Here is a 27,222-nt window from a genome sequence, read left to right on the forward strand (position 1 = left end):
AGGAATCAACTCACGGTAGGCCTGGGCAATGTTAAGTGATTATGAATGAATTACAGAAAAAGAATTAAGGAGACTTCTGGCATCATCTAAGAAAGAAGCCTGGAAACTGAAAAGTGAAGCTGTTATTCTAAAGCTTTGGCTGCCTCATAGCTGACTTCTGATTTTCATTAATTTCTGTATTTCTCCATGGGGATTAACACTAACACCACTAGGTTTATTTTGCAGAGAAAAAGGAAGAGGAAAGTAGCCTCACACTAGCTTTGCGTGGAGTTGGGTTAATCCCCTACGATCAACAGAGAGCTGGATCTAAATTTCCAAGTGACCCTACAGGCACCCATAAAACAGCTCCTTTTTCTCCTCTGCTCAAAGCCCTAGACTGAGTCCCTCACTTACCTGGTCTCTTTTCTTCCAACAGGCTCCTCCTCTGCATTGTCAGTGTCACTGCTTTCATACTGTACAGGGATGTCCGTTGCCAGTGCCAAGGGAAGGAGACTAAGTCCATCCAGCCACACAGCCTCTTCTAGGGCCACCTGAGCACCAACAATGCCCAGGCAGCGCTGTAGCTCGGGTAGTGTCAATGGTCGCAGCCAGGTGGCCAGCTCCTCCTTTACTTGCTGCCTACTCCACCGGGCCTGCACAAAAGGGCAAGCTGGGCATGGGGGCCTGTGATGGAGCCTCTGCTTCTGGGGATAGCAGTCAGCATGGGAAGCACTGTCTAACAAAGAGCTGTCTGGAGGAAAGGCCTGGTTAATGGCACCTAGCAGGTCCAGATGGAGGTGGGTTTGGACCCAGGGTGCCCAGCAGTACAGCTGCTCCAGGAAGGGCAGCAAATCAAGGTGGCCAACTAGCAACTCACGATATGGAGGCAGCAGACCCAGTACTGCATGCAGATAGCGCCAAGCTGCAGGGCTACTGTCCTGCAACACAGCTGAGAACAGAGTTCGGAGCTCAGCTAGCAGGAGTTCCAGCACTGTGGGCTGCTCTGACTCAGTCGCTGGCTTCACGAACTGCCTCTGTTTCTGCTGACAGGCCAAGGGCTCTTCTTTGCTGTCCAAGACACATATGGAGTGCCAAGACTTAAGGGCATCAGATGATGTCTCATCAGAAGACAAACCTACCCTCTTCTCCTCTGGGACCATGAGGAGCTGGGCATTCAACTGCTGCCGAAGTGACCTTGCCCACAGCTCAGGCTCCAACTGCCAGTTCCAGGATGCCAGATGCCAGGCCTCACCTGTATGGGCCAGCCCAGGAGAGGGGCCAGAGAAGGGACCTCAGGTTCTGGGCAGGGGATGGTCAGAGTCAATGGGGTTAGGAGGAAGAAAAGACCTGGGACAGGGAAATAGATGGAGCTACAGAGCAGAGCCAGACCAGCAGAGAGCCTTTCCTGAGACCCTCAGGCCCTCCCTACTGCTTCCCCAAAGACTCGGTAAGGAGCAGGCCTAAGAAAGAGGTGAGAGCCCTCCTGGCAGAAGAGTTCCTTCTTACCTCCCAATACCCTGTCCCCCTCACCTGGCCTAGGGGATTTAGGAGGCAAGGCAAGGGAAGAGAGCCCGATCTTCTGATGAGGTTTCATGGAAGAGTGCCTGCTGAAGCAGTGAATGAACTTAGACTTGAGTTCCAGTCCGAGGCTCACCCTAATCATAGCCACCCATACACGGAGAGACTGGCACACACACGTGCAATCACCTGAAAAGGCAAACTGACACACCCACAGAGCTCACTCTGAACCTCAGTCACAGCAGGAAATCTGCACTCCAGCTGGCGATCGCCTGAAAAACGGGTTAACAGGTCGTCACTCAGAGGCAGCAAAGCCCCAGTCCCATGACGTCTTCGCCCACAGGCTAAGGAGGTCGTGAAGACAGAAAGCCAAGGAGCAGGCAAGGCAAATGACGGTCAGGATGCGGGTAGGGGAAGACGTTAAGAAGGGGCAAAGGAGGGGGGCTGGGAACGCGGGGAAGAGGAGGCGGACTCTGTGGGAGGGGGTCCTGAGCGCAGGGGCGAGAGCGGGTCCTGGGGAACAAAGAGAAACGGATCCCGAGCCGAGGACTCACCCCGCAGCTCCACCCGCACCCAGCAGTTAGAACCGTTACAAGATCCCAGAGGGACTGAGTCTTTACCAGGAGCATCCGGGGGAGCCAGAAAGAGGAGGGGCCAGGGTCCGATGTGGGCGGGGCCAAGAGGGGAGAGCCCGAGCCAGGAGGGGCCGAACCAGGCCGAACCTGTGGGCTGAGGCTTGCCTGGGACAGGGACCTGCAGGGGACCAGGCCGGGTCTGAACGTGCAGCACAATTGACTCAGGAGACTAGCAATCCAGAGGGTGTCGTAAGCAGGTGTTTATATCCATACAGTGTCTAAACTAGTGCCAGGTCTTTGGTACTTCCCCATCCCCACCCCCAACGTATCCATCTACCCTATCCCACCTCCCCACAAGAAGCCCGAATAAAACAAAATCCTTGATCTCAAGGAGTTCAACATCTATTTGGCACGGGGGGAGGGATTTTTGGGGGGAGAGCTTATGTAGGGGCTGATTTTTAAAAATTAAGTTGAATGAGGCCGGGCGCGGTGGCTCACACCTGTAATCCCAGCACTTTGGGAGGCCGAGGCGGGTGGATCACGAGGTCAGGAGATCGAGACCATCCTGGCTAACACGGTGAAACCCCGTCTCCACTAAAAATACAAAAAAATTAGCCGGGCGTGGTGGCGGGCACCTATAGTCCCAGTTACTCCGGGAGGCTGAGGCAGGAGAATGGCGTGAACCCGGAAGGTGAGATCGCCCCACTGCACTCCAGCCTGAGCGACTGAGTAAGACTCCGTCTCAAAAAAAAAAAAAAAAAAAAAAAAAAAGCGAATGATTAAAATAAAAAAAAACAAATTCAGCCCCACCTCTCCTCTGAAATCCAGATTAGTATATCCAACTGCCTACTTAATGTCTCCACTTGGAGAGCTTATACGTATCTCAAACTTCAAATGTCCAAAAGCAGGCTCCTAACCACCCTCTCCCCACCAAAGAAACGCTGCTTCTTTCACTGTCTTTCCCACCTCAGTCATTGGCAAATCCATCCTTTCTGGTTTCTTACATCAAAACCCTGGAGTCAGCTTTGAGACCTCTTCCAAACCCCTTCTCTACCCCTCTTTCTCTCTCTCTCTCTCTCTCTCTCTCTCTCTCTCTCTCTCTCTCTCCATAAGTAATCCTTCAGGAAATTCTGTTGGTTGTACCTTCGGAATATATCCAGAATCCAACTATTTCCCACCATCTTAAGTATGACAACCTTGGTCTATGCTGCTATCATTTCTCACCTGGGTTTTCCACAGCCTTCGAAATGTTCTCCTTGCCTCAAACCCTTCTCATGCTTCTCATCATTGCCCCTATAATCTATTCTTTTTAGAGCAGCCAGTGATCCTTTTCAAATATAGGCCGATCCTATGACTCCTCTGCTCAAAGCTCACTAATGCCCCCTTATCTAATTCCTTCAACTGAAGGCCAAAGTCCTATCATGGCCTACAAATTGCTGATAACTGCCTGCTACCTCTATAGCCTTCTCTTTCCATATTCACACTCTACTACCGCTGTGCCTGCATCACACCAGACATACTCCCACCTCACAGACTACACACATACTGTGCTGTCTGCTTATGTATCAGTTTGGAGATACACAAGTTATGATTGTTATTTTTTTGTAGAGACAGAAAATGTCTCTATGTTGCCCAGGCTGGTCTCGAGCCCTGGCCTCTAGCAATCCTCCCACCTCAGCCCCCTAAAGTGCTGGGATTACAGGTGCGAGCTATCATGCTTGGCCGTGATGGTTCATTTTATTTGTCAACTTGACTGAGCTAAGAGATGCTCAGATAGCTGGTAAAGCATTATTTCTGGGTGTGTCTTTGAGGGTATTCCTGGAAGAGATTAGTATTTGAATAGGTAGACTAAGTAAAGATCATCCTCACGAATGTGGATGGACATTGTACAATCTGTTGCCTAAACAGAATTTAAACAGACAGCTGGTGGATTTGCTGTTTTAGCTGAGACATTCATCTTCAGTCCGTGGACATCAGTGCTCCTGCTTCTCAGGCCTTCAAACTTGGACTGAATTACACCACCAGATTTCCTGGTTCTCTAGTTTGTAGACAGCAGATTGTGGGACTTCTCAGCCTATCAGTTCTGTTTCTCTGGAGAACCCTCACTAATACACAAGCTTTCTGGAGCTGCGTAACAAGTTATAACAAACTAAGCAGCTTAAAAACAACAGCTACTTAGTATCTCACAGTTCTGTAGATCAGATGTCCAGCATGACTTGACTGGATTCTCTGCTCAGGGTATCATAAGTCTGAAGTCAAGATGTTGACCGGGCTACTCATCTGGTGGCTCTAGCGGGTGGGGGGCGTGGGGGTATCCACTTCCAAGCTCTTATGGTTGTTGGCAAGATTCGGTTCCTTGCAGTTGTAAGACTGATGTCCCTGTTTTCTTCATGGCCATTAGCCAGGAGCCACTCTCAGGTCCTAGGGGCCACCTGTCTTCTTTGACATGTGGTTCCTCCATTTTCAAGCCAACAATAGTGCCTCAAACCCTTCTTATGCTTCACACTTTTCTGATGTCCCCTTCTGTAACCATAAAGAAAACACTCTGCTTTTAAAGGGCTCATGTGGCTCATGTGATTAGATCAGGCCCACCCAGACAATCGCTCTTACAGTCAACTATGCCATATATTATAATCTAATCATGTAAGTAAAATTTGTCATATTCACAGTCCCATGGAATATGCAGGATATACTAGGGAGATATATACTAGAGAGCAGGAAATCTCAGAGACAGTGGTCCCCAACCTTTTTGGCACCATGGACCAGTGTAGTGGAAGACAATTTTTCCACGGACCAGGGGAGGGGTTAATGGTTTTGGGATGATTCAAATGCATTACATTTATTGTGAGCTTTACTTATTTTATTATTGCATTGTAATATATAATAATTATACAACTCACCATAATATAGAATCATTGGGAGCCCTGAGCTTGTTTTCCTGCAACTAGATAATCCCATCTGGAGGTGATGGGAGACAGTGACAGATCATCAGGCATTAGATTCTCATAAGGAGCATGCCACCTAGCATGTGCCATTCACAATAGGGTTCATGCTCCTATGAGAATCTAATGCCACCACTGATCTGACAAGAGGCAGAGCTCAGGTAATAATGTGAGTGATGGAGAGTGGCTGTAAATACAGATGAAGCTTCATTTGCTCACCCACCACTCATCTCCTGCTATGTAGCCTGGTTCCAAACAGGCCATGACTGGTACCAGTCTGTGGCCTGGGGGTTGGGGACCCCGATCTAAAACTTCTACCTACCACACAAATGCTGTAATAAAAAGACCCAAAATATCATGGCTTAAACATGATAGGTTTTTTCTCTCATATAACCATCCAAATATAAATACTCTGAGGCTACCATGGTAGCCTTTAGTTGTTCTGCCTTCTCGAAGGAAGTAGTTCTCATCTTTAAGGTCCAAAGTAATTTACCACCATGTGCCGGGTCCCATCCCAACTAGTGAGATGGAGGGAAAAGGAAAGGAGAAGGCATACCCTTTCTTTTAAGGGCACAGCCTGGCAACTGCATACATCAATCACATGACCAAACCTAGCTGTAAGGAAAGCTACAAAATCTAATCTTTATTTTCAGTGGTCATATGCCAAAAGAAAATTTAGAGGTTCTTTTCGTAAAGAAAGAGGGAGACAGTGGATACTAGGGGACCACTAGTGGCTTACACAACTAGTTGAACAGTAGAAGAGTGAACACTTCTTCAAGATGCTCTCAAGGCTTACTCTTTCATTTTAATTCTCTGCTCAAATGTCACCTTATTAGTGAGTTCTTCCCTAACTGCCCAACAGAAAATAGCAACTCTCTCCCCAACATTCTTATCCTCTTTATCTGCATTACTTCTCTCCATAGCACTTATTACCATTTCATATAAACACTTATTTATTTCCTATTTCCCCTAACTAGAAACATAAGCTCCATGGTAGCAGAGATTCTGATTGCTGCCTACTCTATCCCCAGCTCCTATACTAGGCACCATGAGTACGTGATCAGAAAATATTCGTGGAAAAAAATACATGAATGTATAACAATCTTCATTTGTGAGTAAGAAGATAGGCTCTGGAATCAGACTGCCTGGATTGAAATCCTAACTTCATCACTTACTAGTCATGGGATATTTTACCTCAGTTTCACTTTTTGAAAATGAAGATAATAATGTCTACCTTATAGTATTGTTGTGAGGATTAAGTGAATTAATGCACACAAAATGCTTTAGAATAGAGCCTGGTAAGTAGTTGACATTTGATATAATTGTTAAGTGTTTGATTGTTATTCATTTTGACATAACCGTGAACAAGACAAAGGATTCAGTGAGGGCATGAATAAAGAGCATGGACAATTCTTTCATAAAAGGGCAAGGAGGAGTACCTGAGTCACAATAGGCCTGAAACAAGAAAAAGGTGGGTGCAGTGGCTCATTCCTGTAATCCCAAAACTTTGGGAGACTGAGGTAGAAGGATCACTTGAGCCCAGGAGGTTAAAGCTGCAGTGAGCCGTGATCACACCACTGCACTCCAGCCTGAGCGACAGAGCAAGACCCTGTCTCAAAAAACAAAAACAACAACAACAAAACAAAATCAAAGCTCTTCAGACAAAGACAGAAAGGATTTCTGTTCCGTAAGCTCTGCTGAACCCTCAACACTGCCTAAAACTCTGTTTCTTTTGTCAGTTCACTCCTCCATTCTGGGCAATGAGTATTTCAAACCTCTTGTACTCTCTCATCTTCCATTTCCTTCTGCTTTATTCTCAGATGATGACTTTATCTTCTATTTGAAAAAAGGAGATGCTGTATTATCAATCAGCATTCTCCAGAGAAGCAGAATCAATAATATGCATTCATATAAAGAGATATATTTTAAGAAATTGGCTAACACATGTGTGGGGGCTGGTAAGTGTCCAAAATCTGTAGGGCAGGCTGGCATGATAGAAACTCATGCAGAAGTTAATGATGCAGCCTTATTGTTTCCTCTTAATTTTTTTAAATTTTTACTTTTTTAGAGACAAAACCTCACTCTGTTGCCCAGGCTGGAGTGCAGATCATAGCTCAGTGAAACGTTGAACTCCTGAACTCAAGCAATCTTTCCATCTTGGCCTCCCAAAGCATTCGGATTACAAGTGTGAACCACTGCACCTGGCCTGATGCTGGAGTCTTGAGGCAGAATTTCTTCTTCTCTGGGAAACCTCAGTTTTACTCTGAAGGCTTTCAACTGACCCACATTATCCAGAGTAATCTCCTTTATTTAAAGTCAACTAAGTGTAGATGTTAGCCATACCTATAAAAATGCCTTCACAGTAACACCCAAATTAGTGTTTGATTAAATAACTGGGTACTATAGCCTAGCCAAGTTGACACACAAAACTAACCATCACATGCTATTTAAAAGGAATTCTCAGGGCCGGGTGTGGTGGCTCACACCTGTAATCCCAGCACTTTGGGAGGCCGAGGCAGGCGGATCATGAAGTCAGGAGATTGAGATCATCCTGGCTAACACAGTGAAACCCCATCTCTACTAAAAATACAAAAAATTAGCCGGGCATGGTGGCCGGTGCCTGTAGTTCTAGCTACTCAGGAGGCTGAGGCAGGAGAATGGTGTGAACCTGGGAGGCGGAGCTTGCAGTGAGCAGAGATGGCGCCACTGCGCTCCAGCCTGGGCGACAGAGTGAGATTCTGTCTCAAAATAAAATAAAATAAAATAAAATAAAATAAAATAAAATAAAATAAAATAAGATAAAATAAAATAAATAAAATAAAATAAAAGGAATTCTCGCAATCTCCAAATGCTAAATTTTAAAAACATTTAGATCTGCTCTTATCCATTCCTCCCTCCTTCCTGTTACCAATTAGAGATGCTCTTTCTCTCTCTAAAGGCAAGTTCTATACATTTGTTCTGGGACTATTCTTTCTTGCTTCCTTTCACTCAACAAATATTTACTAAGTGTCAACTGCATCAGGCACTGTTTTCAGTGTTTGGTTATATCAGTGTACAAAACAATGTTCAGTTATATCAGTGTACAAAACAGAAACAGTGACAAAAATTCCTGAGTTACAGAGCTTACATTCCAGTGGGAGAGACAGATAATAAAGAATAAAATGATACTTTGGAAGGCTGAGGCAGGCAGATCACAAGGTCAGGAGATTGAGACCATTCTGGCTAACACGGTGAAACCTCATCTCTGCTAAAAATACAAAAAACTAGCTGGGTGTGGTGATGGGTGCCTGTAGTCCCAGCTACTTGGGAGGCTAAGGCAGGAGAATCGCTTGAACCTGGGAGATGGAGGTTGTAGTGAGCCGAGATCAAGCCACTGTACTCCAGTCTGGGCAACAGAGCGAGACTTCATCTCAAAAAAAAAAAAAAAAAAAAGAATAAAATGAATAAACTTACATAGCATGTGAGAAGTGATATATGCTATGGAAAAAAACAAAGCAAAGGGAATCAGGAATGTCTAAGGGGAGTATGGGCTACCATTTAAATAGGATAATCAGAGTAAGCCTTAAAAAAAAGGTGACATCTGAGCAAAGACTTGAAGGAAAGGAGGATAGACCTTCTCCCTGTCTTTTGTCTGGTTTGTTTTATTATTTTGAGACAGGGTCTTGCTCTGCCACCCAGGCTGGAGGGCAGTGAGGTGACCACGGCTCACTGTAGCCTCAAATCTCCCGAGGTCAAACAACCCTCACACCTCAGTCTCCTAAGCAGCTGGGACTAGAGGCATGTGCCACCATGCCCAGTATATTTTGGGTTTTGTAATTTTTTTTTTTTTTTTTTTTTTTTTTGTAGATATGGGGTCTCACTATGTTCCCCAGGCTGCTCTCAAACTCCTTGGCTCAAGCAATCCTCCCGCCTTGGCCTCCCAAAGTGCTGGGATTATAGGTGTGAGTCACCATGACAGGCCTGTCTGGTTAATTTTAATTCATCCTTTGGGTTTCAGCTTCAAAATCACTTCCAGTGAAGCTCTCCTTCATCCCTCAAACAGAAAAAGTTTGCACTACTGTATGTTTCCATTACAAGATACATTTCTTCTTTATAACATTCATCACAGTTGCGATTACTGGTCCTATATTAACCTTCACATAACTACGTTAAGTTCCAAGAGAACACGGGTTGAATGTTCTTGTTCAGCTCTGTATCTGCAGGGCTTATGCTAAAATTGGTAAAACCAGTCACTCAAATATCTGTGGAATATGTGAATATATGATGAATGTGGGGCATACCCAGAAAAGGAAAAACAGAATCTCTATTACATGTAACTAAGCTAATTCCTAACTAATCAAAAGGGGTCCAGACTCAAGACAAAAAGCTATTAGGAAGCACTCTGTTGAGCCTGTGTCTCTGTGCTGGAGACTGGAGGGACTCCTTTTTTAGAAATTAAATTAAAAAAATGTTAAAGTGTAACAACAACAAAAGCTGTTAGGAGACTGCTGCTGTAATCTGTGTAAGAGCTGATAAAATTTTAAGGGGCCAGGCGCAGTGGCTCACACCTGTAATCCCAGCACTTTGGGAAGCCGAGGCAGGTGGATAACCTGAGGTCAGGAGTTTGAGACCAGCCTGACTAACATGGTGAAACCCCATCTCTACTAAAAATACAAAAAGTAGCTGGGTGTGATGATGGGCACCTGTAATCCCAGCTGCTTGGGAGGCTGAGGCAGGAGGCTTGCAAGGCGAGGCAGAGGTTGCAGTGAGCTAAGATAGCATCATTGCACACTAGCCTGGGCAGAGCGAGACTCCACCTAAAAAAAAAAAAGAAAGAAGAGCTGATAAAACTTTGGTTAAGGTAATAACAATGAAGATGGAGAGAAGGAAAAGGGTTCAAGAGATATTTAAGCAGAACTATAGGACTTAGAAATTAGGTGGAAACTATGGAAACTAGAATGGCAGAGTGATTTGCTCCAGATGGGGTCTTTTAGATGTTGACTGATCTGTGACTTTATTAAGTGTAGAAGATACCACCTACTGAGATTTTGGGTGTAAAACATCTTTAAATCATTGACATAACATCAAAGGTTAGATGTGCAGGTTCACTTCTGTCTCTTCTGATAAAAAGCCTTTCTCTTAGTTATATTAATAGTAAATCGAGCTGGGAGGAGATTCAAAGATGTTCATTCAACAAATATTTGTTGAGCACACATTATATGCCAAGCACTGTGATAAGGATACAATGGTGAGCAATACAGTCATGGACTCTGACTTTATGAGGTATATAATGAAACACCGTTAAAAGCACTACACGTCGGCTGCTTGCTTTGCTCCATGCCTCCCCGATGAAGCCCCTGTCATAGCTGCCGCCACGCCTGCCACCACCACCTCTGAGCAGATGACTGTGCCACCCAAGTATGCCAATCTTGGCAAATCTGCCAGGAATGTCTTCACCAAGGGCTATGGATATGGCCTAATAAAACTTGATTTGAAAACAAAATCTGAGAATGCATTGGAATTTGTAAGCTTAGGCTCAACCAACACTGAAATTCACCAAAGTGACAGGCAGTCTGGAGACCAAGTACAGATGGACTGAATATGGCCTGATGTTTATGAAGTGAAACACACAACACTAGGACTGAGATTACTGTGGAAGATCATCTTGCAAGTGGACTGAAGCTGACCCTCGATTCATCCTTATCACCTAACACTGGGGGAAAATGCTAACATCAACACCAGGTACAAGCAGGAGCACATCAACCTGGACTGTAACCTGGATTTTGACATCGCTCGGCCTTCAATCTGGGGCGCTCTGGTGCTGGGTTACAAGGGTGGCTGGCTAGCTACCAGATACATTTTGAGGCTGCAAAATCCTGAGTGACCCAGAGCAACTTTGCAGTTGGCTACAAGTCTGATGAACTCCAACTTCACACTAATGTGAAAATGGGACAGTTTGGTGGCTCCATTTACCAGAAGGTAAATAACAAGTTGGAGATCACTGTCAATTTTACCTGGACAGCAGGAAACAGTAACACTGATACAGTTTGTCTGTGTCCCCACCCAAATCTAATCTTGAATTATGGTTCCCATAATTCCCATGTGTTGTGGGAGGGACCTGGTGGGAGATAACTGAATCATGGGGGCAGTTTCCCCATACCGTTCTCATGGTAGTGAATGTCTCACGAGATCTGATGGTTTTATAAGGGGAAACTCCTCTCACTTGGCTCTCATTTTCTCTCCTGCCTACCACCATGTAAGATGTGACTTTCACCTTCCACCACAATGGTGAGGCCTCTCCAGCCATGTGGAACTGTGAGTCCATTAAATCTTTTTCTTTATAAAATACCCATTCTCAGGTATATCTTTACCAGCAGTGTGAAAACGGACTAATACAAACACTCACTTTGGAATACCCAAGTATCTGATCAACCCTGACACCTCCTTCTTGGCTAAGTGAACAACTCTCGCCTAATAGGTTTAGAATACACTGAGACCCTAAAGCTAGGTATCAAAATGACACTGTCAGCTGTCCTGAATGGCAAGAATAACAATGCCGGTGGTTACACACTAGGTCTGGAACTGAAATTTCGAGCATAAATACTGTACAATTATTTATTTTTACATTATTTTGCAGCAGAGCTACCTTTAGAATTTAGTGTATCTTTTACTGTATGCTTGGGATGCCAGCATTGCTAAATGTTAGACTTCCAGGCTAAGTATGTTAGATTTCCAGGCTAAAGATAATTCAGTTTTAAAATGTTACCCTTTTAGAGATAGAGAAGAAACCCAATTCCAAAAAACGTCCTTTCAGCTATAGACTTGGAGAGGCAACTTGGTGGCCCCTCCTCAGAAGCCAGTTTTCTTTTTTATCTAGAAATGACTGTACGTGGAAGTTGGTAATATGTAGGCATTTTGTAAATTCATATTGAGTAAATGAATGAAATTGTGACTTCCTAAGAATTGAACCTTGGTTTCCTAACCCTAATTAATGATAGGCTTGTTGCTTGATGGTGCAAACTCACTTGAAAGAGATTCTTTTAGACAGATCTTCGTGATCTTTCCACCCCAGTTAATCATCACCTCTTTTACACCAAAATGTCTGCAGGGTGTGGTAACTGTTTGTTTTGTGCCATTCTGGGGTAAAGAGGGTAGATGTGATGAAGCCAATAATTCAGGACTTAATTCCTTCTCATGCCGTGGTTTTGTGCCCTTCCACGAGAATATGAAATAGCTTCCAGGAGTTCCAGATATAAGCTTGGAAGAATCACATGGTGATAACACTCAGAATCTAAATTGGACTTCTGTTGTATTCTCACCACTCAATTTATTTTTTAGCAGTTTAATGGGTGTATTTTAGAGTCTTCCATTTTGTGTGAATTTAGATCCTCCCCTTCAAATGCTGTAATTAACATCATTCAAAGTAAAATTTGAAAAATATATTGAAAAAAGTGTGATATACCGAAAGCATGAGGAATTATGGGAGCTGGAGTCTGGGGAAGAGTTATCTGAGGAAATAGTAACTAGGATCTCAAGAATGAGTAGATAAAGGCAGAAAGCATTGTAAGCCAGGAAACAGCACATACAAAGGCCTTGAGATGAAACAGCATATGACAATTTAGAGGAAGCGAAAGAAGGCCAGTGTGGCTACAGCACAGAAGGAAAGAGTGAAGTGTGATTTGAATAAATTCAGCAAATAGTATTGACAGTCCATTGTTACTGATAAGATAAAGCTGGAAGTAGACAGAGGCTGGATCATGCAGGCCTTTGTAGGTCATATTTAGAATCTCAGTTTTTATCCTAAGAATGGGAAGCTATTACAAAGATTAAGCATTAGTTTTTATTTTATGGCTTGAGTGAAGAAAAGATTGAAGGGATACAAAGTGTGTATTGGAAGCGCAGCAACTGCAGTAATCCTGGTGGGAGATTACGGTGAGGGTGGAGAGAGGTAGTGAGAATCCAGGGATATTTAGAAATGTAAACTCGTAAGATTTGGCAATTGAGTGATAGGAGAAAAAGGGAAATGCCTTCTATCTTCTCCAACTGGATGAGTACCAGGCATAGGATAGTTTATTAGGAAACGTTGAATTTGGGATGTTTTTGAGATACTTAAGTGGAGATGTCAAACAGCTTGGAGGAGATCTGGAAGTTACCAGTAACTGAAGTTCAGAGTGGGGAAGAAACTGTCCTAGGAAAATTAGACTGAGAAGAACAGGACCTAGAAAAACTTTTAGATTTAAAGGCTGGGAGGAGGATGAGCCTGCAAAGGAGGCTAAGCAGCTGTGGTCAAAGAGGTAGTAGTAAAACCATGACAGTACAGTAAGACACCAGTGGAAGCGTATCAATGATAAGAAACTAGAAAATTATACCAAATGCTACTGAAAAGTGAGGTAGTGAGGACTGGGAAATAACCACTGGATTCACCGACAGGAAGTTGATCACCAAGGTGACCTTGGTAAGAACCATTTCAATAGAATGAGGGTTGTAGAAGTCAAAATGGACTGGGTTGAGGAATGCAAATGGAAAATGACTCGTAATATGGAGAGGCCCAAACTATCTGTTTTGAGAAGTTTAACTGTAAAGTAGAAAAGATGGAAGCGTAACTGGAGGGGAAATGAGATATGAAGTGGTTTATTAACAGGGGAGTCTTTAGCATGTTTAAACACTGATGAGAAGAATTCAGTAAAGTGGAAGTCAAAGATTCTCCAAGAGGGAAGGACTAAGATTCTGAGAACAGGAATAAGCACTGGCCTTAGACAGAGGTATGCTTGCCTTGTTTAGACAAGAGAAACAATGATGCATATGTGTGGGTAAATAAGTTGGAGGATGTTGAGAGAATTACCGATACCTTCTACTTTTGTCTATGAGGTAAGAAACAGTTACTTGCATAAAGTGAAGATAATGGTGCGGGGGAGTGACAAGAGATTTAAGAATGTTGGTTTGAGATAGTTATTGCAGGGAAAAGTTAAAATGACTAGAAAAATCTAGGACTATGGGGCTGAGACTACATTTGAAGCTGATAACCATGGATTCATAGTGATATAAATTTCTCCACAGTTGTTTCCTTGGGTGGCATTTAGCTGTCCAAATGCAGGCACAGATAAGTTTCACTTTATTTAAGGGTTCAAAAAGAGATGAAAGGCAAGGAAATTCTACCTATTGCACGAAAACCACTAGTTTAAGCTATACAGCAATCTAAAGAAGGAAGGTACTAATGCAAAGTAGAAGCATTGGTTGCAGTGAAATCAGAGAATGATGGAATAGTTCAATAAACCAAGTGGAAGGAATATGGTCAATAAATAAGGTGCAAGTATTTTGAAGATAGAGCAGTTTGTGGTGATGATAATGGCCAAGACATGACAAACGGAGTGAGTGGCCAAGACAGAGTGGAAATCATCAGAGATTGGGCCAAATAACTAAGAGACAAAACACCAAATAAAGTGTCTATGTAAATGTTAAAATATCAAGGAGTGGATAGGAAGACCAAGGGCTAGCTATTTAGAGTAAAGTAGCAGCAGAGTAGTACTAAATGAGAGTGGTAGACAAGTAATGAGAAGGTTGTATGGATGAACAGCCTCAAAAGAATGAGGCTTTGCAAAGGAGTGGGCAGTTCTGAAGTCACAATGGCAAGAACACCAAAGTATCTCCAATGTTTATGTTTATGATAATATGATAAAACTTGTCAACATCTATTCTTTAGTGCTGTGCTTGGAATATCACATTGTTCCCATTATGCCAATGGCTATCACTTTATGGCAAGACCTGAGGACCAGGTTATGGAAGGCAGAGTGGTAGGAATAAAGTTTTTCTCCTGAACATTAAACATTTTTAGAAACAGGAAAGAACCAGGGCAAGAGATTGACATTTTAAGAAAGGGATTAAGAGAGAGGTCAGACTGAGGGACACTTGTTTTTTCATGCCTAGAGGCAGGTTAAGTAAGACAGAAGCTCTCAAAGTTCAAAGAGCAAAGGCTTTAGAGTCAGACAGATCTATGCTCCTAGCTCTTTTTTAGCAATTACTATTATGTGACATGGAAGGACGAGAGCACAGATAATTCACAATGGAAGTTGATTCCAAGGATACACACACATGTTGATGTGGAAGGGTCCTCTCACCAGCAGCACAGTATCACAGGTCCCATCCTCCTGTCTTCTGGAAGTTAAGAAGTTCAAACCTGGCCGGGCGCGGTGGCTCAAGCCTGTAATCCCAGCACTTTGGGAGGCCGAGACGGGCGGATCACGAGGTCAGGAGATCGAGACCATCCTGGCTAACACGGTGAAACCCCGTCTCTACTAAAAAATACAAAAAAAAAACTAGCCGGGCGAGGTGGCGGGCACCTGTAGTCCCAGCTACTCAGGAGGCTGAGGCAGGAGAATGGCGTGAACCCGGGAGGCGGAGCTTGCAGTGAGCTGAGATCCGGCCACTGCACTCCAGCCTGGGCGACAGAGCGAGACTCCGTCTCAAAAAAAAAAAAAAAAAAAAAAAAAGAAGTTCAAACCTGTTTTACTTGCATTTATATTTCCCAAGGACAGAATGCCACTCAGTGGGTAAGGTCCTGGTCAGCAACTTTTACCTTCCTAACATCTCTGTTCAAGAGATGGCAGCTAAATGGGGCAAAAAACATGATTGGAACCACTTTTCTCAATAAGACAATTTGTATAGGCCGGCAGCAGTGGCTCATGCCTGTAATCCCAGTGCTTTGGGAGGCTGAGGTGGGCGGATCATAAGGTCAGGAGTTCAAGACCAGCCTGACCAATATAGTGAAACCCCATCTCTACTAAAAATACAAAAAAATTAGTGGTGGCGCATGCCTGTAATCCCAGCTACTTGGGAGGCTGAGGCAGGAGAACTGCTTGAACCCGGGTGGCAGAGGTCGCGGTGAGCCTAGATCGCGCCAATGCACTCCAGCCTAGGCAACAGAGCGAGACTGTCTCAAAAAGAAAGAAACTGTGTATAAAAGGGCCTTCTGGCACATTCTGGATTCTTGCTTCCTGATCTGTTAAGTGAGGCTAATACCTCTTACTTATAGTTGTGGTAAAGATTAAGATAAAGCATGACATCTACCAAAATCAGAACCTACACAAAGTGGGTGCTCAATAAATACTATCTTAAGAGGCAGCCTGGTGTGTTAAAATGAACATGGACTTTAAAGTCAGATTTGCACTTTAATACCCTACTTGAGAATTTCAATTTTCTGCTCTGTAGATAGGAAGAACATCTGCTTTGTGGGTAGTTGTAAGAAGTTTTAAAATTATTACTGTGGAAACCAATGTCTAAGAGCTTCAATTCCTCTAAAACAGGAAACAGGGTCACCTGATGAGGGGTATGGGATTAAAGACAGCTGTGAAGGTGTAAAATAACTGCCATGGTAATTAGAGAAGGAAATGGACCAGGAACCCATAAAGGTGCATGCTGGTGTGAGGACTAGGTGAAGGTTGGAGGCCTTGAATATTTAGTGGCATTCATTACACAACTGTTTTTCTCTAGCAGAAATAGCAAAGACAGAATAAGTGGAATGATACAAAAAGATGGCCAAGGGTGGCAAGAAAATGGGGTGATGGAATGATATGCTATTCAGGCTGCTGAATACAGAAGTAAATTACACAAAGTTGGGGGGCGGGGGAGGCAATAATGAGAAAAGAACGGAGAGGCTGGAATTAGAAATCACAGAATGGGCCGGGCGCGGTGGCTCAAGCCTGTAATCCCAGCACTTTGGGAGGCCGAGGCGGGCGGATCTCGAGGTCAGGAGATCGAGACCGTCCTGGCTAACACGGTGAAACCCCGTCTCTACTAAAAAATACAAAAAACTAGCCGGGCGAGGTGGCGGGCGCCTGTAGTCCCAGCTACTCGGGAGGCTGAGGCAGGAGAATGGCGGGAACCCGGGAGGCGGAGCTTGCAGTGAGCTGAGATCCGGCCACTGCACTCCAGCCTGGGCGACAGAGTGAGACTCCGTCTCAAAAAAAAAAAAAGAAATCACGGATTGTACTCAATGAGACCAATGTGGGGCAGATGATGGAAAGCTGGAATTAGGAGATTCTAGACAAGCAGTGAAACATTAAGGTAGCATTAAGGAAGTCCCGAAGATTTCGTTTTATCCTTTTTATCATAACCATTGCCATCTACTTCCCCCTTCAGTTTTTCTTCCTCAGATTTGGCTGTATTGCAGAATACGGTCCCCAACTTTCTCCCTTCCCGATTGCCCGTAAGACAAGCACACAGACCTTGGTTCAAAGGTTTTACTGCTCATCCTGAGAAGACTGTACAAACTAAGAAAGTAACAACCTGGGGAAATGGCTGAAGTTCCAAGACTCCAGACTTCTTACAGGTTTCATCTCTCTTCTGTGGCCACTAACTTCTCAAGGAGGCAGTGCCCAAAAGCCCTGTGGTTTTTTGATCCGTTGTACTTCGACAGCTTCTCCTTTCCCTAGATCCAGCAGAATTCTAGACATATAAGACATAGTTCACAAAACAACAGTTATGAACCAACAAATACTTGGTTCACGGTTATAAGCCATTGAAGTCAGTCAGACTTAAGGACAACTAGACAGAGCTCCCATTTTCTGTCATCTGGGCAGGAACCAATCTCCTTTTGTATCAAATGGCCTTCTGGTACATTCTGGAATCTTGCTTCCTCATCTATTTAGTGAGGCTAATACCGCTTACTTGTAGTTTTGTTGTAAACTAAGATAAAGCCTGACATATTACTCATTTTAAAATTGTACACACAGACCCTGCTTTAACCAGATGCCTGCAAATACTCAGGTTTTCCTTCTACATATAGAAGACAACTTATCAGCTGCCAGGGCTGAAGCCAGCAGATATGGCTAAATGACAGAACAAAGGATTATGCCAATAAAGTATGCAAAGCTTCCTTGCCCAGAATATAAATCAAACAGAGTAAAAAGCGAGTATATTGGCTCCAGGAAAAGGAGCAAGGACAGCCAGTTTTCAGGCGACCTCGAATTCTCTCCGTTTAGGATTCACCAACCCTAAGGTCCACTGGGTCCTTCAATCTGAGGGTCCATCCAGGGCCTTCCCTCCTGGGGTTGGAGATGGCTAGCTGCCTGATGGAGAGACCCCAGGCTGCTCAGCAGCAACGCCTGGCACAGCCGAGACAGCCTCGTAGTCTGCGATGCGGCGCTGTACCAGGGCAGGCATGAGCTGCACGTAAGCGGCCATGAGGCGGTGGTTGGAATGGATCAGCTTCCCAGCACAGCTGTGCAGACAGGCCTCCTAGAAGGAAGATAGGGTTTAAGCGGAGGACAAAGGTGTCCTGTCGGGCCCGCCTCCTTCCTTCCCCATGCACAGCCTAGGGGTGAGGGTCTGGGAAGGCCAGGACCAGAGGTAGGGGAAGTGGGGTGAGGAGGGAAGCAGTCTACCGCTAAACTCTGTTTGCAGCGTAACCTCCTTACACAGTTCCCCACCTCCTCAGCGTCCAGAGCTCGGTGGTGCAAGCTGGGCACACAACGCTGGAAGCAGAGTTCTGTCATCCGATTGTAGACCAACAGGAAGTCACGCAGCTGGGAGAAAACCGGGACCACGAACTCAGCGACATGTGCCCCACACTTCTACTCAAGGTCGCGCCGCCCAAAGTTTCCCAGGCCCGCGCACCATAACCCGAAGTTTCCAGCCCTCAGATCCCTGGCTCTATGGGGTTTCCGCGATGTGTGCAGGAATGCGAGCTGAACGTCTGGCCCCGAAACGACTTAGTTCTCACTCACGTTTCTCAGTTGCTGTTGCTGCTGCTGCTGCTCCATCACGCCACCGGCGCATGCTCTACGCCACTTCCTTTTCAGCTTCTCGGTGCCGCCCCGGAAGTAACCTCTCGCTGCTCTCGAGAACCAAGCTAGAGTATCGCCCTGCCCCGGCTTCGACGTCACTTCCGCCCTTATAATCTGCGACGTGGCCGGCTTCTTCTGCCCGGAGAGGACGTCACTTCCGCCGAGTCCCTGACCTGCTGCTAGGATCGCGACGGGAACTGGAGCCCGAGGTCCCCGCGCGGCCCGGGCCTGGCGCCCTGAGGGGAAGAGCGGCCCGGCCCGAGGTGAGAGGGACATGCTTGGGCGACGGGAAGTTGAACGCACAAACCTGTCCAGAGGGCAAGATGCCCCGAGCCCTGGGGAAGAATGAGGACACACCTGATGTCCAGGTGCATGGGGGTGGGGGCGGGGACTCACATACCTGGGAGACTGACTGTGGAAGGGATCACCGATATCCTGGTAAAGACAGGCTTTTGCCAGAGACTGGGAACATACACCAACTGATCTAACTAAGGCCTGGTGGGGAGGGCCCAAGGAAGAGGAGTTGTATGAGACGGAGGAGGGGAGACCCCCTGAAGGAAGGGGGAAGAAACACTAAAGGAGTGAGAAAGGCCAAGCAATGGAGAACAAACCTGAATGGGGGGTGAAGACCTGAGCCCTGGAAAGGGTCCATCTCCTGCTCAGCATAAACACGCCTGCATGGAGATAAGTTCTAAGAGAGCATACTTTCCCTCTTCACTGTTGTATTTTCATTGTCACAAATAGTACCTGACACAGAGTAGGCACTCACTAAATGTCTGCTGAATGAGTGTAGAATAATCACCAGAGGCCTGGTGAGGTTGGGGGCTTGTGAGAAGACACCGTGCTTTGGTGTGCCTGTGTACAAATGTGCATTTTGGAGGGGAGAAATACATATACCTGAAGAAAGGAATGATGATCAAACGCTGGGACACTCAAACCCTGGGACAGCCTTTAAAGAAATGACAGAGGAGGCTTCCTTCTTCTAGAGTGCTGGCCAGTGCCCAGAACTTCTGTGTTGGGCTTTGCAGGGTGCTGGGGTGGAGAGTTTTACTCCAATACCTTTCCTAGCCATGACGGACGGGATCCTAGGGAAGGCAGCCACAATGGAGATCCCTATCCACGGGAACGGTGAAGCCAGGCAGCTTCCTGAAGATGATGGGCTGGAGCAGGTGCTTCTGTTTGATTCTTCTAATTGTTTCAATTTAGGAATCCAATTTATAAATCCTGGGTTCTCACCCTCCATTCCAGTAGCCTTCCCCTGAACTTATCTGACTCCCTTAATTTTACATATCATTTTGATTCTGTGCAGACTTCCCTTGTGTAGTGTCTTTATGATGCTTGAATCCAAACTTGTTCCCACCTCCAAAATGCTTCTGCAGTCCCTATGTTCCTGAAGCAACCCCTCTTCTCTGGCCTATAGGACCTCCAGCAAGTGATGGTGTCAGGACCCAACCTCAATGAAACCAGCATTGTGTCTGGTGGCTATGGGGGCTCTGGTGATGGACTCATCCCCACAGGTATGAACAGAAACAGGAAGCTTGGGTGGAGGAGGGGACAGGAATGGTTTGGGGAAGCATAGGATATGTCTAGGAAAGCTTGAATAATGTCTGGAGATCTTAGGAACTTCTGCTTGTAGGAATCCCATGGACTCTCCTCAGCCCAAAAGCAACTCCCAGCATTGTCCATCCATTTCCCTTTTGCCACTTGGCCCCTGAAATGGCTCATTCGTCCTTTCCCTGCCACCACCTGAGTCAAGTTAAGACCTACTTCACAGGAATGCCCCCGCTCTACAGCTTGAGGCTGAGTTGGAACTTTGTGAGGCTTTTCAGAATTTTTAGATTCTAAAGTTTAGAGGAACAAACAGCCCTGAATCTCACACTAAGATTCCACATGGGAATGCAACCAGGTTTCTTGTTATCATGACCCACCATCCTTGACTCCTGCTGCCCCCAAACTCAGTGTATTTTCTTCTGTTTCCTCTGCCCCTATACACCAACAACTCCCTGCAAACCCCTCCTCTGGCCTCCAAGGAGGCCATATGTATATCAGGATTTGATTATCACTGTGCAAGGTCCGAGTTCCTCCTAGTAAACAGGAGAATCCAGTTGTCTCTAGCATCTCCTTCAGGGAAGTCAATTTCATGTGCTGGGAGAGAAGCATGGGTGGGGCCACAGAGGTGTCTGGTGTATCTGAGAGAGGCTGGTGTCAGAGAACTTGATCCTTTAGGGTCTGGCCGCCATCCATCTCACAGCACCACTCCTGCTGGCCCTGGAGATGAGGTGGCTCGGGGCATTGCTGGAGAAAAGTTTGACATCGTCAAGAAATGGGGCATCAACACCTATAAGGTAGGATTTGAGCACCTCTCACTTCCCCAAAACTCGTTATGGGTACCTTTTTCCCCTTTCCTCATGATCGTAATATCCCATCTGTGGCTGAGAGTAGGAGCCTGGGTGGCGTTGGGGTAGATACCTGTTGTGTCGGGAGGCTATTAGGGTCTCTGATCTATTGCCCCATTTCCCAATCAGTGCACAAAGCAACTGTTATCAGAACGATTTGGTCGAGGCTCACGGACTGTGGACCTGGAGCTAGAGCTGCAGATTGAGTTGCTGCGTGAGACGAAGCGCAAGTATGAGAGTGTCCTGCAGCTGGGCCGGGCACTGACAGCCCACCTCTACAGCCTGCTGCAGACCCAGCATGCACTAGGTGATGCCTTTGCTGACCTCAGCCAGAAGTCCCCAGAGCTTCAGGTGCCTCACCCAGACCAAAGAGGGTGGGGGAACTGGGCATGGGCCCTCCCAGGCAGTCATTCGTCATCCTCCCTCCCTCCTGCAGCCCACAGGGAGAACCCCTTCAGGGTGGGCCCAGCCCTACCCCCAGCAGCACTCACCTGTGGAGGCAGCCTAAGGGTTTGTACAGAGGTCCAGAAGTTGGAGGGGGTGGGGGAGGGGGCACACTAGGTGCTTCACAAATAACCCCTCTCTGCATTGGGGAGAATGCCTTCAGTGCTCAGCCTAATCAGAGCCCCTGCCCTGCTTGCCACACTAGCTCTTAGACTGTTCCAGTCTTGTGAACTTATCCAAGAATGCCCACCACCCACATTCCTACCCCAGGTATCCCCAGGGTGACCCCACTGACTTTTTAGCTAACAGAGCTTTGCTGGAGGCAGTCCTTGGTTCTTCCAGTTTTGCTGGCTGTTTCCTCCCCAGGGAGGAGGGGAATGAAGGGCTCTACAGCTCCAGTCAGGTAGGTAGTAGTATTCAAGGTCTGTTCCTCCCTTCTGCCCTCAGGAGGAGTTTGGCTACAATGCAGAAACACAGAAACTGCTATGCAAGAATGGGGAAACACTGCTAGGAGCTGTGAACTTCTTTGTCTCTAGCATCAACACACTGGTCACCAAGACCATGGAAGACACGCTCATGACTGTGAAACAGTATGAGGCTGCCAGGTGTGGGCACTGGCAGGGCTTAGGGTTTGGGGAGTTGGCTGGCATGGGTTGAAATTTGGGCATTAGGGACATAAGAATTCAGGAAGGAAAGGAGAGTATGTCTGGAGGAGAAAGGGGTGGAGACCAGCCTTTATCACCCCCTTCCCAGGCTGGAATATGATGCCTACCGAACAGACTTAGAGGAGCTGAGCCTAGGCCCCCGGGATGCAGGGACACGTGGTCGACTCGAGAGTGCCCAGGCCACTTTCCAGGCCCATCGGGACAAGTATGAGAAGCTGCGGGGAGATGTGGCCATCAAGCTCAAGTTCCTGGAAGAAAACAAGGTGCCTACCCCACCCCCTTGACCCTAGCCCACCTTTTCATCTGTGACACTAACCTTCCCCTCAGACCCTCCCCATTATTGAATGACAAAATGCAGCCTAGCTAGGGAGTAGAATGTTACCCCCTCAACCCCTGGGCCTTTCCAGATCACCCTCCCTCCAATTCCTGGCCCTTTCCCATTGGAGGATTTGGCTGCTGGTCCCAGGAACATAACTGGGAAAAATCTCCCCCTGAGCTGGGATACCAAAACCTTAGGCCCAACAAATCCAGTGAGGTTTCTTCCATCAGACTGACCCTTCTCTGACTCCCTGGGTAGAGTTCAGCCCCTATCCCAAAAGCACCATCAGAGCAGAGTCCTTGTGCCCCTGGTCTGTGCCTGGGCTCAGGCTCATAGACCCTCAAAAAGGGCGCCTGAGTCCAGCCTTAGCTGACCCTGCTGGACCTCCAGATCAAGGTGATGCACAAGCAGCTGCTGCTCTTCCACAATGCCGTGTCCGCCTACTTTGCTGGGAACCAGAAACAGCTGGAGCAGACCCTGCAGCAGTTCAACATCAAGCTTCGGCCTCCAGGAGCTGAGAAACCCTCCTGGCTAGAGGAGCAGTGAGCTGCTCCCAGCCCACCTTGGCTATCAAGAAGGACATTGGGAAGGGCAGCCCCAGGGTGTAGGAGATTGGACATGGGACATCCCTTGTCACTTGCCCTCTGGCTTGGGCTCCTTTTTCTGGCTGGGGCCTGACACCAGTTTTGCCCACATTGCTATGGTGGGAAGAGGGCCTGGAGGCCCAGAAGCTGTTGCCCTGTCTATCTTCCTGGCCACAGGGCTTCATTCCCAGATCTTTTCCTTCCACTCCACAGCCAACGGCTATGACAAAACCACTCCCTGGCCAATGGCATCACTCTTCAGGCTGGGGTGTGCCCCCTGACCAATGGCAGAGCCTCAAAATGCCCTGTCAGCCAATGGCAGCTCTTCTCAGACTCCCCTGGGCCAATGATGTTGCGTCTAATACCCTTTGTCTTTCCTCTATGCGTGGCCATTGCAGAGAAGGGGACTGGGACCAAAGGGGTGGGGATAATGGGGAGCCCCATTGCTGGCCTTGCATCTGAATAGGCCTACCCTCACCCACCCACCCAGTTTAATTGTGCTTAGAGCCCAAGAAGATTGGGATCTAGCACTAGGAATAAACCTTTCATAAAAGCAGGCCCAGCGAGGTCAATTTGTGGGGGACTCTAGGAGGGTGGCCTGGGTGGAAACATGCTCAGTCTAATCATACACCAGAACCCTATCAAGAGCTGGGGCCAGGCAGCTGAAGTCACAGGTTTCAGAGATGGTTTGAAGGCCCAGTCGTCTCTCCCAGCCCCAGTTGGAGCCAAAGTTTTATTTGTCCTTTAGCCAGCACCAAGATAGCTATGGATTTTAAGAGCACCAGATCCAGAGGGGGTTGGGTTTGCTGACCATAATGCATTGATTCATACAGCAAATATTTACCGAGTGCTTTCATTTGCCAGGCACTGCGTTAGACCCTGGGGAAACATCAGTGAATAAAACACGGTCCCTGCCCAAGTGCCTAGGGCCTATTGGGGGAAAGAGACAAGTAACCAGGCAACTACAAAACAGTGATAAGCATTAGGATACAGAAGTACAGGGTGCTATGGGAGCACCAAGGAGGAGCATCTGGCATAGACTGGGGTGGAAATGAGGATGTCACTTTGAAAGCTGAGACCAGGCCGGGCGCAGTGGCTCACGCCTGTAATCCCAACACTTTGGGAGGCCGAGACGGGTGGATCACGAGGTCAGGAGATCAAGACCATCCTGGCTAATCTCTACTAAAAATACAAAAATTAGCTGGGCATGGTGGTGGGCGCCTGTAGTTCCAGCTACTTGGGAAGCTGAGGCAGGAGAATGGTGTGAACCTGGGAGGTGGAACTTGCAGTGAGCTGAGATTGTGCCACTGCACTCTAGCCTGGGCAACAGAGCAGGACTCTGTCTCAAAAAAAAAAAAAAAAAAAAAAAAAGCTGAGACCTGAAGGGTGAGTAGATGACAAACAGGCAGGGTAAAGGGAAGAGCATCCCAGGCAGAGAGGCCAGCATATAGTGAAGGCTCTGAATAGGAACTAGGAGGAACTGCTTGGAATGAAAAATGAAGAGGGAGTGGCTAGATGAAGACTGCAGGCTGGTTAAGGACTTTTGCCCTCTGGAGAAGGAGCTGAGAAGTATTTTGAGCAGAAATTTGACTGCATGGGAGAAGTATAGGGTTGAGAAAAGTAGTCCTCTAAGGCTTAAGATAGTGTCATATAGACTCCAGTTCCCTCATCTTGGGTAGTGTAGTAGCCCCCGCCCAAAGATAGTGTCATATAGACTCCAGTTCCCTCATTTTGGGTAGTCTAGTAGCCCCCGCCCAAAACTGCAAGCATGATCCCCGTCTGGGGTTCCTTCACAAGCACTGGAGCATCCTGTGCTATGTGCTGAACTCAGGTGGATAAGAGGTTGAGCCAGTTCCCAAAGCTCCTGCTGCACTCAGGTGTTCAGCCTAAATCTGAACCTTGTGGAGAGGTCACAAGAAAGCTTCCTAACAGCACTTTGGTTTAGTCAGGGCTCAGGTGTCATCACCTGAATACCCTTTGGCCAAGGAAACGAGAATTTTTCAGGATTCTCCCCAACTTTGGAAGGTTGGAGGAAGGGGATGACCCACTCAGCAGATTCCCATAGTGCAGGGATCCTCACAGGCCTGAGTTTGCCCTTTGTCACGGATATTGCAGCTCCCAGGCAGTCTTCTGGGCTTTGGTCAGTCTGCAGTCATCTGACTAGAGCTTGATTTTTGGGGCAAAGAAGGTGGTCCTCATATGAGTTGCCACTTCACGGGCCACTGGGGATTTTTCAACATGTAAGGTACTGAGTCTCCAAATGCTGGCTGTAGGGCCTAAAAACAGGACTCAACTCCAGGTTCTGCCCACTTTCTAGCTGAGTGATGAGGGCTAATGTCTGGGGAGCCAGATCCCTATTTTTTCCATTGTAAAATAAGGCCAATAAAAGATGCTACCTACTGACTATTGAATAATATATGTAAAGTGGCTAGTTCTGTGTCTGGCACATAATAACCACTCAGTCCCTGTAAACTGTTGTAATTATTTTCCACTTGGGGCTGCTTTTTGCACAAGGTGATGATTCTGAGAATTGCCCAGTGTCTTTGGTGTGAGGAAGGGGAGTCGCTGGATGGTCTGAACCAAAGCCTAATCAAATCCCCCACCTTTCTACCCCTTAACTCCTTCTCCCAGAGTTCTGGGTACTGCCCTTCTGCCGCCCAGAGATCGTGCTAAGGTACAGACGGTTTCTGCGTATTCCTGGTCAGGCGATAGACCAGCATATTACATAGGAGCACTCCAAGGAAGCCGGAAAGGACGCCTCCAGGAGGCAGGCGGCCCGGACAGGCACCCAGAGTCCGAAATCCCTGCTGCCCCAGCTGCCTTTTCTTGACGGAGTCTCATCTCAGTCCCTGAGACCGACTACACCGCCCTTCCCGGAGCCGGAGGCAGCTGGCGGAGATCCGGGATCCGAGATCCGGGATCCGGCTCGCCGGCTCCCCGGCTCCCCAGCAGCACCAAGGAGGCAAAGTGCCCAGGAGGTTGGGGCGTTGGGGAGGGGCGTGCCGATGCGGTAGGGGTGGGCGGGGCCTCCGTGGCGGGGGGCGGGGCGTGGGTGGGTCTTCCCTGCTGGAGTCGCCCCCTCCCCCGGCCGGTCCGCAGCCCCGCCCCGGCCCCTCCCTCCGGCCTGTGCTGCTAGTCCGGCGGCGGCGCCGGCGCGGGGACAGGCTGAGGCGCGGGCAGGGCCGGGCGGACGGGCGCTGGCAGCAGTAGCAGCGCCGCGGGCCCCGCAGAGTGGGCGCAGTCCAGGCTTTGCCCTCGCATCCTGCTCCAACGCGGTGAGTGCGACGGGCGGGCCCCAAAGGTGCGTTTGTATTCCTGTCAGCCCGGGTCTGGGTCCGAGCGTCTGTGGGTGGGGGCACGGATGATTTTCAAAAGCTGTGCTTCTCTCTGCCCACGTGAGGCGTGTCCATGTCCGTGAGAGCAGCAGGGGGATTCTTCGGGCTGTGGCTGCTCACGTGAGGTCCCTGTTTTGAGGCGGGGAGGCGCGGGTGGATGGGTGATGGTTCCTTGGAGGAGCGCGGGGTTTGGGAGCTTGTGTGTGTTGGCGGAGGGTGCTGAACGCTGCGGCCGAGGGTGGTGGTGGTGGTGGGTGCTGAGTGGGACTCTGGAATATTGTGGCCCAGCTTGTCTGAAGGGCTCTTTTCTCCCTGGTGCAGACACCTCCACCCCTTGCTCCCCCACCCCCACTCTACCCCCCCCCCCCCGCCCCTTCCATCCTCTGGCACCCACAGGCCCACCAGTCAGGATGGAGGACACCCTTTCCTCCCCATGCACTGCTCTGTGGACAGGAAGCCTCATGTGGAGGCTGTGTTTTTGTGGGAAAGGACCCCTCTGGTTCTCCTGTAGCCTGAGCCCTGCCTGGAGGACCCCAGGCCCCTCCCTGGTTCTGACCTCCTCCCTTCTGGAATTGGCTTCAGATCCTGGGCTGCAAACCTGCAGGGACAGATGGTTGCAGGTTGGAGGGGCAGGCTGCACCCCAGGGAGGTCAGTTCGACTGAGGGCAGGCCCTGGGTTTGTTCTTGGTGTGGGGGTTCTCTGAT

At 47.6% G+C, this 27,222-nt stretch overlaps 4 protein-coding genes and 1 pseudogene across 19 annotated transcripts in view; 3 read left to right on the forward strand and 2 right to left on the reverse strand.

Moving 5' to 3' along the window:
- DNHD1 (dynein heavy chain domain 1) overlaps window positions 1-2,769 on the reverse strand; it is a 75,506-nt gene extending 72,737 nt beyond the window's left edge. For 5 of the 8 annotated variants that reach the window (XM_050756026.1, XM_050756025.1, XM_050756027.1 and 2 more), the window contains exons 1-2: window positions 1,510-2,769; window positions 394-1,231 (exon numbers count right to left, since the gene is read on the reverse strand). In XM_050756026.1, the coding sequence (XP_050611983.1) occupies window positions 394-1,231; window positions 1,510-1,642 (971 nt within the window). In that variant the 5' untranslated portion in view covers window positions 1,643-2,769. The remainder of the gene's footprint in view (window positions 1-393; window positions 1,232-1,509) is intronic. The other 3 variants (XM_050756023.1, XM_050756024.1, XM_050756030.1) reach the window with 3 other exon arrangements.
- LOC126935030 (tripartite motif-containing protein 3) overlaps window positions 1-27,222 on the forward strand; it is a 172,194-nt gene that overhangs the window by 121,340 nt on the left and 23,632 nt on the right. Inside the window, exon 7 of one of the 2 annotated variants that reach the window (XM_050756113.1) lies at window positions 26,339-26,483. In XM_050756113.1, coding sequence (XP_050612070.1) covers window positions 26,339-26,483 — 145 coding nt within the window. Of the gene's footprint in view, window positions 1-26,316; window positions 26,484-27,222 lie in introns of those variants that run through there. The other variant, XM_050756114.1, reaches the window with a different exon arrangement.
- LOC126935297 (voltage-dependent anion-selective channel protein 1-like) lies at window positions 10,177-12,095 on the forward strand (annotated as a pseudogene).
- On the reverse strand, window positions 17,219-19,538 carry TIMM10B (translocase of inner mitochondrial membrane 10B). Of its 6 annotated transcripts, none has more exons than XR_007719199.1 (4): window positions 18,715-19,538; window positions 18,418-18,513; window positions 17,982-18,226; window positions 17,219-17,434 (listed from the first exon to the last, which is right to left on the reverse strand). XR_007719199.1 is itself a non-coding variant. In XM_050756468.1 (3 exons), exons 1-3 carry the CDS (start codon window positions 19,048-19,050, stop codon window positions 18,050-18,052), a joined length of 609 nt encoding a protein of 202 aa, XP_050612425.1. In that variant the 5' UTR covers window positions 19,051-19,538; the 3' UTR covers window positions 17,219-18,049. The 6 variants fall into 6 exon arrangements, 3 of the variants coding, with proteins under 3 accessions (XP_050612425.1, XP_050612424.1, XP_050612427.1); XR_007719198.1 differs by having other exon boundaries at window positions 18,406-18,513; XR_007719200.1 differs by lacking the exon at window positions 18,418-18,513.
- On the forward strand, window positions 18,779-23,738 carry ARFIP2 (ADP ribosylation factor interacting protein 2). Of its 3 annotated transcripts, none has more exons than XM_050756308.1 (8): window positions 18,779-19,037; window positions 19,803-19,943; window positions 20,195-20,291; window positions 21,001-21,119; window positions 21,300-21,521; window positions 22,062-22,219; window positions 22,368-22,542; window positions 22,989-23,738. In XM_050756308.1, the coding sequence occupies exons 2-8, from the start codon at window positions 19,845-19,847 to the stop codon at window positions 23,142-23,144; spliced, it is 1,026 nt and encodes a 341-aa protein (XP_050612265.1). In that variant the 5' UTR covers window positions 18,779-19,037; window positions 19,803-19,844; the 3' UTR covers window positions 23,145-23,738. The 3 variants fall into 3 exon arrangements, with proteins under 3 accessions (XP_050612265.1, XP_050612266.1, XP_050612267.1); XM_050756309.1 differs by having other exon boundaries at window positions 18,793-19,037; window positions 19,843-19,943; XM_050756310.1 differs by lacking the exons at window positions 18,779-19,037; window positions 19,803-19,943 and having other exon boundaries at window positions 20,232-20,291; window positions 20,949-21,119.

This window comes from Macaca thibetana, chromosome 14 (genome assembly GCF_024542745.1).
Source record: "Macaca thibetana thibetana isolate TM-01 chromosome 14, ASM2454274v1, whole genome shotgun sequence".
NCBI classification, from domain to species: domain Eukaryota; kingdom Metazoa; phylum Chordata; class Mammalia; order Primates; family Cercopithecidae; genus Macaca; species Macaca thibetana.

Bases quoted from the DNA above. Each gene is read 5' to 3' on its own strand.
- TIMM10B (XM_050756467.1), bottom strand. From the start codon at position 19,050: ATGTCCCTCTCACCTCGGGCCGGGCCGCTCTTCCCCTCAGGGCGCCAG. The intron at 18,514-18,714 runs GTGAGTGAGAAC...GTTTTCTCCCAG, and splicing joins AGCAACAGCAACTGAGAAAC to CTGCGTGACTTCCTGTTGGT. The intron at 18,227-18,405 runs GTAAGGAGGTTA...TCTTCCTTCTAG, and splicing joins CTGAGGAGGTGGGGAACTGT to GAGGCCTGTCTGCACAGCTG.
- ARFIP2 (XM_050756308.1), top strand. From the start codon at position 19,845: ATGACGGACGGGATCCTAGGGAAGGCAGCCACAATGGAGATCCCTATC. The intron at 19,944-20,194 runs GTGCTTCTGTTT...TCTGGCCTATAG, and splicing joins AAGATGATGGGCTGGAGCAG to GACCTCCAGCAAGTGATGGT. The intron at 20,292-21,000 runs GTATGAACAGAA...TTGATCCTTTAG, and splicing joins TGATGGACTCATCCCCACAG to GGTCTGGCCGCCATCCATCT.